Source organism: Cebus imitator, unplaced genomic scaffold (genome assembly GCF_001604975.1).
Source record: "Cebus imitator isolate Cc_AM_T3 unplaced genomic scaffold, Cebus_imitator-1.0 Scaffold785, whole genome shotgun sequence".
NCBI classification, from domain to species: domain Eukaryota; kingdom Metazoa; phylum Chordata; class Mammalia; order Primates; family Cebidae; genus Cebus; species Cebus imitator.
In genome coordinates, this window is record NW_016108100.1 from 98,998 (window position 1) to 111,126 (window position 12,129).

Genomic DNA, 12,129 nt, shown 5'->3' on the forward strand with positions numbered 1-12,129 from the left:
CCATTCCAAAATGTCACTAGGCCTAAGAGACAACTGAGAGTGGCCTGGTGAAACAGCCCGAGAGGAGCTGGGCTGTAGGGCAGTCGTCTGGGCAGGTAGAAGAGGACCCTGGTCTGATGTGGGAGGACTGAGTGGAGCGGACCACATCTGTGCCCTGGGGCCCCCAGCCGAGGCCTCCTGTCTGCTGTTCCACAGGTCAGAGCCCTGGGGGCAGCCTGAGCCACAGCAGGGAGGGCACTGTGCCCTCAGACACAGGCGGGGCAGGTCGAGGGGTGAGGGGGCAGCAGGCATTCTGCAGCGTGGGGATCTTGCTCTGAGGACACAGCCTGGTGGAGCGCACCCCTCATGCTGCCCACAGGAACAGGCAAGGGTGATCTCAGTTTTACAATCGGGGATCGCTGTGCCTGAAATTACCTGTGTTGGTCAAAAATCATACGTGTGCATGGTGAGCACACTTCTCCAACAACCTAAGTACTCAGTCATCACCACTAGACCCAAGGCGGGGGCACAGGGGCAGATGCTAGGTGTTGAAGTCATAGCAGGACGGGGAAGAGAGAAGACATCACTGCTGCTCCAGCCTCAGAGATGGTTCCAGGGCCCTGCATGGGCACCCCCACACATGGACCCTATTTTCAAGGGACTGGCCTCAGGAACCACTCCCTGCCCAGAGCTCTACAAGGGGCTGCCTCTCACATGCCCTTTGCCACAATGGGAATCAGGGGAGAGGCTGCCTCTCACGTGCCCTCTGCCCATACCAGGAATCAGAGGAGGGGCTGCCTCTCACGTGACCTTTGCCCACACCAGGAATCAGGCCAGGGGCTGCCTCTCACGTGACCTCTGGCCACACCAGGAATCAGGGGAGGGGCCACAGAGTTCCTCTCTCAGGTCCTGTGTCCCCCAAAAGCTTGGTCTCAGATCTGCTCTGGAGAAAGATGGAAAGGGCTTAATGAGGGCTTTGAAGCTCAAATCCACAGCAGTGAACACCAGGAGGATGATGGGGTGCTCAGACAGGAGAGAAATCTGATGGGCCGGGCTGCGGGCATTCGGGGGCCACAGAGGTGCAGTCAGGAGGGCAGATTCCAGGTGAATGCGTGACAAGTGGAGCTGTTCCAGGGTGGGCCACTGCAGTGTCTGCTTCCTGAGCAGCCCTGCAGTGAACGGGCTCCCGAATGCCCGACCTTCAACCCCCGAATTCCATCCACCTCTGGCTGAGAGCTGTTGCCATGACAACCCTGAGGTGCCCACTCACCTGGCCATGTGGCTCCAGTTGCTGCTCTGTGTAGCAGAGGCAGATCCTCAAGGGCTTCGAGCCCAGCACCCAGAGCCTCTTCCTGTCTTGGCCCTTTTAGTCCTGTCTGTCTCCCTCCAGCCTGGCTCCTGGACCAGGTGAGCCCGCTCCTTAGCGGAGGAATAAGGAGGACAGAGCGGAGCAGGCAGATACCCCAGTAGGGACTCCCGCCCAGCATCTCTGGCCCCAGACCCGGGGGCCCCATGTCTGGCTTCCCATTCTATGCCCCCAGACCTCTTCCTCCATGAGGTCTGGCTGCCTCCACTGCAGGACTACCCGCCTGGGCCCTCACCAGCCCTTGTCTACAGATCAGGGCAGCCTCATCCCAGCAACCTCCAGAGACTCCAGGCGTGTTTACCTCCCCATCAGGCCAGGAGCACTGTGAGGGCCAGGTTCACTTCTGGGCACCTGGTGACAAGCTCGGCCTGGAATGGCATAGGGGTAGTCACTGCCTAAGGCCTGTCCTCCAGGAGTAAGCTCCCCTCCCAGAGCCTGGAGTCTAGAGTCCCGATCTGTGTGAGATCAGTGCATGGGAGATGGCGTGCTGGCAGATGTGCCGCTTATTCACAAGCCTGCTTCAGAAGAAAAGAACAAGGCAGCTACCAAGGTCATGTCTACACCCATGGGGAGCAAAGCAGACACTTCATATGGGAGTGATAAATCCTGTATCAACATGCCCCAGCTGGACAGCAGGTCCTCGATTCATGAGCTAACAACCTCTGGCATGGGCTTGGTGATGAGAGCGTGCCCGGGGCTTGCACACCACATTGTGCAAGTGGCGTGTACAAACAGGCGTGTGGGCATGTGTGGGTGCTCTGCTCTCAACACACTGCTAGGGCAGCAGGGGTCAGTGGGACCCTGGGCCAGCCTGGTGGGAAGGACGGGAAGGAAACCCCTTATATCTCTTTTCTAACATGGCGGCTTGCACACGATGGGGCCTTCACAGTCCTTGAAACACTGGCTCAGGTTGTGGGGGCTGGCCGGGCCCACGCTGCCAGACTCGTTTTCCCTCCTTGCCCCTGGATCCAGGTTATGGAAGCAAGTGGGACACCCTGGGAGAGACAGAGGCCAACCGTGAGCATGTGTGTGCATATGTGTATGTATGTGGTTGCCTGTGCTCGTGCATGTGTGAGAGCATGCATGCGTGTGGGTGGCTGCCTGTGCCTGTGTATTTGTGAGTGCATGTATGTGTGTATGAGGCTGCCTGTGTGTGTGTACATGCGTGCATCCATGTGTGGGAGCGTGCATGAGGCCAGTGCAAGGTCGGGGCCTAGGACAGGAGAGGTCAACCTGTTCCTCCTGCAACCTTCCTGCATTCCTCACTGAGGAGCCGTGAAAGCTTCTGTGATGCGATCACTGACCTGCAGCTCCTCGTGGTTAAGACACTGCCTGAAGTTGGCAGACAGTGGCCAGGAGCCACTAAGGGCCATGTGGCGGGCATACGGGGTCCCCGACATGCCTGGCACTTGCATACATACTGGCAACATCACCATGACCCTTGGGCATATGCAATGATCAAGGCCCCCATAAAGGAAGACAAGGCTTGAGGAGGTGAATCCATGTGTCCAGGTCCCGGGGCTGGCAGAGGCAGGTGACATCCACACCAAGGTGGCTCTGGCCTGGGTCTAGCCCCTTCCACTACTGTATGGGGGCGGACCAGCAGCAACGCCAAAGACCACCTCCATTCAGCAAACGCTCATCCAAGGCCACAGATGCTGTGGAGGCTGGGGGATGACATGGCTGGTGTGCCCAGAAAAGGTGGCATCCTCATGGCCATTCTTGCCATCTTCCTGGCTTTCCTTACTACTAGGGTGCTTTAGGAGGATTCCACCAACTCCAGACCCCACGCCAGGCCAGGCCTGGCCCAGGGACTCCACAGCAGCCTGGCCACACATGCTGAGCCTTGTTGGGCCAAGCCTGGACAGGTGGTTCCGAAAATGCTCTCCCCAAGTGGAGCCGCCCCTGCACCATCTCTTATGTTCCCCGCAATGCAAGGAGATGCTTCACAGAGGTAATAGGCTCAGCCACGCGGCCTCTGCAGACTCACCCAGCCAGGGCCAGGAGCTGCATGCATCTTCCCTCTAGCCTGACTCATGTAGGGACTGGGCCATGTGCCCTCTGCAGGCTCTTCGTGCCGGCAGGACACTTGTGGCTGTCAGCTGAGCCGGCCATGTTTGGGGCTCGGCCCTTCCTCACCTTCCAAGCCAGCTTGGTGGCTCCAGGTCCAGCTAATTACTTCCCCTCTCCCCACCCAGGCAAAGGCCCAGCCACCCATGATACTCCAGAGCCCAGAGCTTGGGGGGCCTGCTACTGCCACAGTTTGTCAGGGGCCATAGCAACAGCTGGGCTGTGGCCCCCAGGCTGGTGGTGTCCCGAAGGCCACCTACCCCTCAGGGATGCAAAGGCAGCTGGGAAGTGGAGCTGCCTCAATTCTCAAGACACATAGGACCTAGGTTTTCCTGCCCCCTTTCTATGGCAGGAATGGGGAATTGTCTCCTGGGATGAGCCCGTATCACTGGCAGGTCTCACTCCAGGACCACATGATCTGGTGTGGGTATAGTGGGCTCCTATCCCCAGAAGGGTCTCACCCTTGGATCACGTGCTCTGTCTGGTGTGGGTGTGGTGGGCTCCTATCCCTGGAAGGGTCTCACCCCTGGACCACGTACTCTGTCTGGTGTGGATATGGTGAGCTCACATCCCCAGGAGGGTTTCACCCTTGGACCAAGTGCTCTGTTTGGTGTGGGTGTGGTGGGCTCGGATCCCTGGGAGGGTCTCACCCCTGGACCATGTGCTCTGTCTGGTGTGGGTGTGGGGGGCTCAGATCCCTGGGAGGGTCTCATCCTAGGACCACGTGCTCTGGTGTGGCTATTGTTGGTTTCTCCCTGTCAAGTCTCATGTTGAAGAAAGATCCCCAATGTTGGAGATGTGATCTACAGGGAGGTGTCTGGGTCATGGTGTCACAGCCTCAACAACAGCCTGGTGCTGCCTTTGAGGGAACTTGCAAGGTCTCCCTCTTTGTTCCCATGAGAGGTGCTTGCCAAAAGGAGCCTGGCACCCTACCCCCTTGGCCTCTTGCCATGTGATCTCTGCCCACATGGGCGGTTCCCCTTCCTCTTCTGCCATAAGTGGATGCAACCTGAGGCCCTTTCCAGAGGCGCACATGCCCACTTTTGAACTATGCATCCACCAGAATCGTGGAATTGCCTTTTCTCTAGAAATCACCCAGCCTCAGATATTCCTTTATAGCAACATAATGGGAAAAGACAACACAGAAGCCATCCTGCCAGTTTCCACGGAGGCCTGGCGCTGTGCTGGTTGCTGCAGGTGCACAGGGGGCATGGGGGAGGAGGAGGGAGACAATGAGGAAGGGAGGGAGCCTGGAAACTGAGGCTTCCTGTGCTGTTTTATCAGCTAGTCATTGCTCAGCACCTGAGAAGTGGGCTCCCAGGTCCCACTTTGTACTTGGGGAGCTGAGGCCAGAAGTCATTTCCCCAGGCCAATCTGCGGCCACAGAGGAGTGTGGATCCTGCCTGACGCCCATGTTCTCATTTCTCCTGGGGCACAGTCTTCTTGTCTGGGAGTTCCGCAGTCTATGCAACAGTGAGCATGCGGGACCCCGGCAGGATCAGACATCTAGATGCCAGCAGTGGGCTCTGTGCGCCCCCCTGCCCACCCCCAGCCTCCTAACCTACCCAGCTGAGGTCCAGCAGGCATGGTGAGGATGAGGAGGGGGAAAGAAGGGTACACAGCAATGCCACCCTGTACTGGCACAAGGACAAGAGGCGTGGGGCTGTTTCTGCTTCCCAGGAAGGCTGCCGTATAAAAATACTTTCCTATAGCTGTACAACATGCTTGTGCCTTAAGCTAAGTGTTATACAAAAACATTAAAAAAATCAAAAGGTTTATAACATCAAAAAGTTACAGTAAACTTTATTATTATTGGAGATGGGGTCTCACTCTGTCACTCAGGCTGGAGTGTGGTGGCATGATCACAGTTCACCACAGCCTCCAACTCCTGGGCTCGAGCAATTCTCCCGCTTAAGCCTCTGGAGTAGCTGGGACTACAGGGAGGCGCCACCATGCCTGGTTAATTTTTAAATTTTCTGTAGACACAGGGTCTTGCTATGTTGCCAAGGCTAGTCTTGAACTCCTGGCCTCAACTGATTCCCCCGCCCCTTTCAGCCTCCCAAAATGCTAGGATTACAGGAATGGGCCACTGTGCTCAGCCATTAATTTATTATTTAAGAAAGAAAAACATTTTGAATAAATTGAGTGTCACCTAAGGGGTGCAGTGTTTATGAAGTCTCCAGTTGTGCACAGTAACGTCCTAGGCCTTCACGCTCGCTCAATGTCATTCACTGGCTCACCTAGAGTTCCCACCGGCCCTACAAGCTCTGTTCACGGAAAGAACCCTACGCAGGTGCACCACTTTCCACCCTTCACACATCATGTTTACTGCCCCTTGTCCATATTTAGACGCATGCAGACATGCAGATGCTCAGCACTGTGCCACAGCGGCCTATTGCATTCAGCACAGTTGCGTACTGCATGCTTTTGCAGGCTGGCAGCAACAGGCTAGCCCACATAGCCCAGGGTGCGAGAGGCTGCATGGCGCAGAGATGCGGAAGGCCACGTGTCTCAGGCTTGTGTAAGTCACTCTAGGATGTTCCCGCAAAGACAGCACGTTCCTCAGAATATGTCCCTGTTGTCCAGTGAAGCGTGGCTGTACTAGATTCACATATATACACATAGATGAGTGCTGAGTATCCCCTATCAGAAATGCTTAGGACCAAGTGTTTGGGATTTCCGGTTTTTCTGGTTGTTAGAATATCTGTATTATGTGTCCACTGGTTGAGTAAGCATGTCATGCAAATATTCATCCCTAATCTGAACATCCGGTATCAGAAATGCTCCATTAAGCATTTCCTTTGAGCGACAGATCCACACTCAAAAAGCTGTGGATTTTGGAACATATCTGATTTCAGGTTTTTGAATTGGGGAAGCTGGACCTGTATACTTTTCCCCCTCATCCATACAACAAATCCGGGAAGTCAATGTCACCACAGGCCTGCTGTGCTTCATACACGGTGGTGATGCTGGGTTTGTGAGGTTCCGAAATCTGTGCTGTCCATGCCTCTGACCCTGATGCCCACCCTGCAGGCCTCTGAGCCGGGGAGGGCTCTGGGCAGCGAGGAATGAGGAGCCTGCCGGAACCAGTGTGTCTCACAGACATCAGAAGTTCACAGTTTTGCCCCAAACTGCATTTCCTCTGTGGCCCCCGCCTGGGCATTCCACTTCTTACCATTGATTTTCTCACTCCTATAACAGGAGGCTTCCTTCCCTTGGCCTTGAGAAGAAGGGGAAAGGGGAGGTGGAGAGAATTCCTTGTGAACCACTGGGAGGAGTGTAGCCAGGATGGAGAGACCAGGAGCTCTGTGCCTCCCTTCCTCCAGGCCCAGGCAGGCCAAGGCCTTCCTAGGAAGCTCTAAGGAGTCTGGGATCTCTGTCTCCTCTCGGGAGGGAGAGAAGCAGAGGCAGTGTGCTCCTGTTAGGAAGAGCTGGAGCTGAGATGTTCCTGCCTTTCTCCCAAACAGCAGCCCAGGCAGGCAGCTCCCTCCACCCATGCGGCAAGAGGCTTGGTCCTGGCTAGGATGGGAAGCCCCGTTCTTGGCAGAGCAGCAGGGGACTGTGTGGCAAACCCTCAATTATCTCAGCACACATCTGTGGAACCCGCTTGACTGGAACGAGCTTCGCTATTTCTAACTCCGTATGCAGCCCCCTTTCTGCCTGAAGAATCATTTGGGGGAAAATCAGATAAAATGAATGGAGTGGCCAGGAGGCTGGGGTTTGGCAAGATCTTTCAGGAGCACAGGAACCATGTGTGCCAGTACCCAGGTGGGATGGGGCAGGGAACCTGTGTCCCTGCTCTCCCTGCCCTCCTACAATAGCCTCTGCCTTTCATGGCCCTTCCTCAGCATGGCAGATCCTTCCGGAAGCACCCACTGATGCTCAGCTCCCTGGGGATGCCCTTCTGAAGCCTGGAGGCCAAGGTCAGGGCCCCCAGGGAATACCCAGACCACGTTCCTCATGAGAGATGGGGAAACTGAGTCTCACAGGAGCACAGTGGCCTGGTCAAGAGTACACACCAGGGTCAGGAGCTACCAGGGACAAGGTGACTCCAGAGTGTCTCTTACCTCCCCTCTGGACAATGGAGGCCAGGGCCACTACCACCTGGCCCTGAGGAATCAGTAATCGTCTGCAGGCAGAGGTGCTAACATGAGCCCTTGCCCTACAGGTCAGCCTGCTGTCTGTTTGTTCGCTGTCTATCTCTTCCTTTTTGTTCCCCCGAAATCTATCTTTCTGTTTGTCTGGCAAAGGTCTGGAGCTCCCTCTCCATAAGCCAGGCCCTGAGCTGGGGTGTGGGGCGGCCATGAACAGCACTAATGCTTCCCCTGTCACCAAGCTTGGTGTTCCGGGTACAAAGGAGACAGGAATGACGGATGGGGCAGGACGGATGCTGGTCTCCTGGTCAGAGCTCCTGCCAGAAAACTTGGCAGCTCCAGGACTGTCCTCTTGGCACCCAAGGAGGATTTCTCAGGAGGCTGATAGCCTCACCCAGTGAAGGGTAGCTCAGAAGAGGACTTGGGAAGAGTCAGCTCACTGGGAGCCACTGAAAGCTGGAATACTGCAGGCCATCCAGAAGGTCTGCAGGGACCAGGACACTGAAGGCCACTTCCAGAGGCCCTGTGCTTTCTGCCCACTTGAGGCACAGCAAAGAAGAGCTACAGGCAGAGAAGGCCAGGAGGCCGAAGCATGCAGACCCTGCCTCCTGCTCCCTCATACACCTGCATGGGCCCCACGAGGAGCCCAGCCCAGCCTAGCTGGCTCCCTGGCAGCCAAGCCCCTGCAGGAGAGGTTCAGGCAGCTGCAGGGAAGAACATTCAGAGGGCATGAAAGCGCAGTCGAGACTGGCAGGGCTATCCTATGGCTCTGGGGGGTGGCAGGCAGGGCTGCAGGATCAAGCTCTGGGAGAAGCATGAGTGCCCCGTGGGCTGGAGCTGAACCAGCCAACAGGGATCCCAGCGTGATGTGAACCCTCCCCAGCTCCACAGGCAGCCAGGGCTGGCTGTTAGCACTGATCAGACTCGACTCCTGCAGCCTCTGAGGTGAGCTGCAGTCATCTCCACTCAATAGGTGAGGAGACCAAGACCCAGCGTCGGCCCTCACGAAAATGCTCTCAAGGCCCAGATCCTTCCGACAGGAGATCCCACCACGTCAACCGGATGGGGCACGGGAAGGTTGGTGAAGCCCCAGCCCTCCAAAAAGGGAGGACACATGTGGGGTGTTGCGTGCAGCTAGCAGCAGGGCATGCCGGCTGGGCAGGACAGAGTCTGGAAGGAGCAGGAGGAGTGGGAGGAGGAAGAGGAGGAGGAGAGGGTGGGGGTTGGGTAAGGCCGGAGGAAAGAGGCTATGAAAGGAAACCAGGGAGAGAAATGGAACAAGAAGCATTTTTAAGAACAAGGAACCCATTAGTGGGGAGGGGCACGGGGGAGGGGAACGCTTAGGCTCCCTGGCAACCCTCAAGGGACAATTAGCCCAACGGAATAAAACCTCTGGCAGAGTCCCCTGTCAGGCAAAACACAAGGTGGCAGGTGTCCTAGGAGGGGAGTCAGCTGAAGAAAGGGTCCCACGCCTGGGGAACCCAGGAGGGCTTCCTGGAGAAGGTGTCTATGAGCAAGCTGGGCCCAGGTGAAGAGGACAGAGCAGGTGGGCCTTGATGCTGAGGCCCCGTGGACAAATGCAGGCACAAGTTGGCAGCATCTGCCTGAGGGGCTTCACTGCTCAGAAATGAAGCTGATGGACCAAGGTGGGGTCTCAGCAACCACGATGGGTGTGCTGGGAGCATGACCCCACTTACTCCTGTGGGTCGGACATTACTGTGCCTACTTTACAGATGAGGCAGAGGCCCAGCCGGCACTCCGCTGGCAATGGCTGCACTTGGGCACCAGCCCACATGTTCACCTGGAGTCAGCCTCCTGTCTTGGTTGCCCAGAGCGCCCCTTGTCGGGTCTGCCAGGGAGCTCTCAGCCCTGCCTCCAAACATCAACTTGTAAAGCCCTTCCATCTTTAATCTCCCTGATCCTGTGAGCTTCAAGCATGAAAACACAGCACATGTTACACAGTGGGAAAGCAGCTGAGCTAAAAGAAAACTTGTTCCCTGATACCATCCACTTGAGTCCCCAGAATGTAGCCAGAGCAGGTGTGGTGGGCGGCTGGGAGGGTAGGGAGTTGGGCTGCTGTGGGCACCAGGCCTTGCTGGTGGAGCACTGGGCCGCTGGCCCAGCCGTCCTGCCAGAGGCAGCTGCCTCAGCTCCGTGGCTTCTGACCCAGCACACCCATCCCTCAGGGCCTGCAAAGACACATTCACACAGGCCTTGGGCCAGGACAGGCCATGGTCTGGAGAGTCAGGTTAGGCCAGGCCAGGCCAGGCCTGCCATTAGAAAGAAGGGACAGCAAGGGCTGGAGGATGGGCAGTGAGGGGGCAGCCTGGGGAGTACACCAAGGCTCCAGATCACAAGAGTCTAGGAAGGCAGGTGGGATGCCCAGCAGGAGCTGCGGTGCCCAGGCCAGATCCCTGCAGGAACCTCAGCCCCTCAGGGTGAGCCAGGCCTCCTGTACACTGTGAGCTGGCCAGCTCCTGGGCTCTCTACCCACCTGCCTCCTCCTCCTGGGGCCCCCTCCCTGCCTCTCCCTGACCTCAGGAGTCTGGGGGCTGAGAGGATGCCAAGGTGGGGAGGAGAGCTGAAGTTCTAGGGGAGCTAAGATGCTGGCTTGAGCAGGTAGAGTGGCAGGGCTCACACTTGAGGGCATGATGGGGAGGGACCTAGTGTCCAGGAAACCTGAGGACACCAGGCAGGGGTTCCAGAAGCCCACGAGGGGCTATGAGAGTGGTCAAGAAACTACTTGCTGATGGTGATTTTAAAAAGTAACACAAGAGCGCACACAATGGAATCCCAGGATTCCGAGTTACCAGATACAATGAAGACATCTATGCACGTGCCTATATATAAAACACCGAAAGGAAATGCAATAAAGCACGACTGCGGCTGCCTCACGCAGGTAGGTGACTCGCTTCGCTCTTTTGGATTTCTGACAATCTAAATACAAAACCCTGTGGAAGATGCCCCAAGGCTCCATTGGAGTTAGTCTTCGTAAGACCATTGCTTCAACTACAGCACATGTAAGGATCTGGTGAAAACGCCATCTCTTAATTTGTAAATGTTGATGTAACGAGTGATGTGTTAAGTGGTGACTGTTCGTGATACACCTTTATTAATACCTAATCATCTTCAAAACCCATGGAATTTCTATAATGTATTAAACACCTCTCTGTGAATTATTCAAAGTTATAGAATTATGTAAAAGTGAAGAAATACATTTCTGATAGCTTAAAGACTTTGTGTGTTTGTATTATTCAAAGGTTTGAGAGTTTCAAGAGTGTAGACGTGGATGAACATGATCTGAGGAGCAGGAAATCCACAAGGAACGCAGAGGAGCCAGCACTGCACCCCATGCAGCACTGGCTAGGGAGACAGGTGAGTTTGCAGGAGGAGGAAGAACCGGGCTAAGGCTGACTCCGATGGGCAGTGGCTCGCTGCTGTGAGAGGCCAATGGACACACATAGGCCGCACTGGGTACAGCTTTTATACAAATCAAAAGAAACAGTCGGGTCTGTTTTTAGAAAGACACGCAGAGGCTGCAGACTGCAGGTGGGTTAGATGCCCATTCCAGACAAACTGCAGCAGTCTCAGGTAGGGCTGGTCTCTGCCTGTCCCCATATCCGACAGCCACCGCCCACTCCAGCCTTCCTGAAGCAGCCTCGAGGCCATGCTAAGGCCAAGATGCCATACCAGGCCAATGGCACAATCTTCACAAACGGGATGTTAGCTCACTGGGGTGGTGATAACAAGCCTTTGCCGCCCTGGATTTCCTGATGCTTAAGGTCCATATGGGGCCACCTCTACCCTGATGGTCAACACGGAACACCCCAATTTCTGCTACTTGACCCTGCTCACCCGAGACTCTCCATGCCCACAACCATGGACCTAGCCCAGCTTCACCAGCAAACCAGAAGAGCACCCGCTGGCTTACAGGATGCGAGTGTGGAGACGCGGCTGGCTCTCCCTTCCTCTTCTAGTCTGTCTACCTCACCTTGCACTGGTCTCTGGCCTGGCAGCTTGAAAGGTGCCCCTGCCTGGCTCCACATAGATTTCAGTCCTCCCCAGGCGCTGCTGCCTCTGGACACACCGACACATGCCTGGAGCCCCAACCCTCACGGAATGATGCCCAAGTCAGGAGAGACGGAGGCCAAGAAAGTCAGGGGAGTGGCTCAGGGCCTTACTCATCCAGGGGGTCCAAGGCTGCAAAGCCACATGGGGTTAGTCCAAGGCTGAGAAGCCTCAGGGGTGAAGAGGACAGGCCAACGCATCTCCCTTCCACCCGGCCCACCACACCATTGCCTTCAGACACGAGGCTGCTCCTTTGCCAAGGGCTACAATCAGATATCCCCATCAGAGGAAACAGGAGAGCCAGAGAGCCAGCGCACGCGGGACCCACCTTGAAGATGAGGCAGTCACCCTGGTGCTCGGCATACAGCGAGGTCAGCCGGTACTGGTTCTCTGTGGTGATGTCGATCTGGTAGCCAGTGAGCGTGTAGCAGGCCTTGCGAAACTCCTGGATCTTGGTCTGAAAAACCTCCTTGAGCCGCTGGTTCTTCAGCTCGGCGCTCTCCACCTGCTTCCTCAGCTCTGTGGGAGGGAGGAAAGGAGATGGTGAGTGTG

At 56.2% G+C, this 12,129-nt stretch overlaps 1 protein-coding gene across 2 annotated transcripts in view; it reads right to left on the reverse strand.

Annotated features, from left to right (window-relative positions):
• The window catches only part of LOC108297239 (mitotic spindle assembly checkpoint protein MAD1), a 293,725-nt gene that overhangs the window by 63,675 nt on the left and 217,921 nt on the right, over positions 1 to 12,129 (reverse strand). For both annotated transcript variants that reach the window (XM_037735355.1, XM_037735356.1), the window contains one exon: positions 11,906 to 12,096. In XM_037735355.1, coding sequence (XP_037591283.1) covers positions 11,906 to 12,096 — 191 coding nt within the window. The remainder of the gene's footprint in view (positions 1 to 11,905; positions 12,097 to 12,129) is intronic.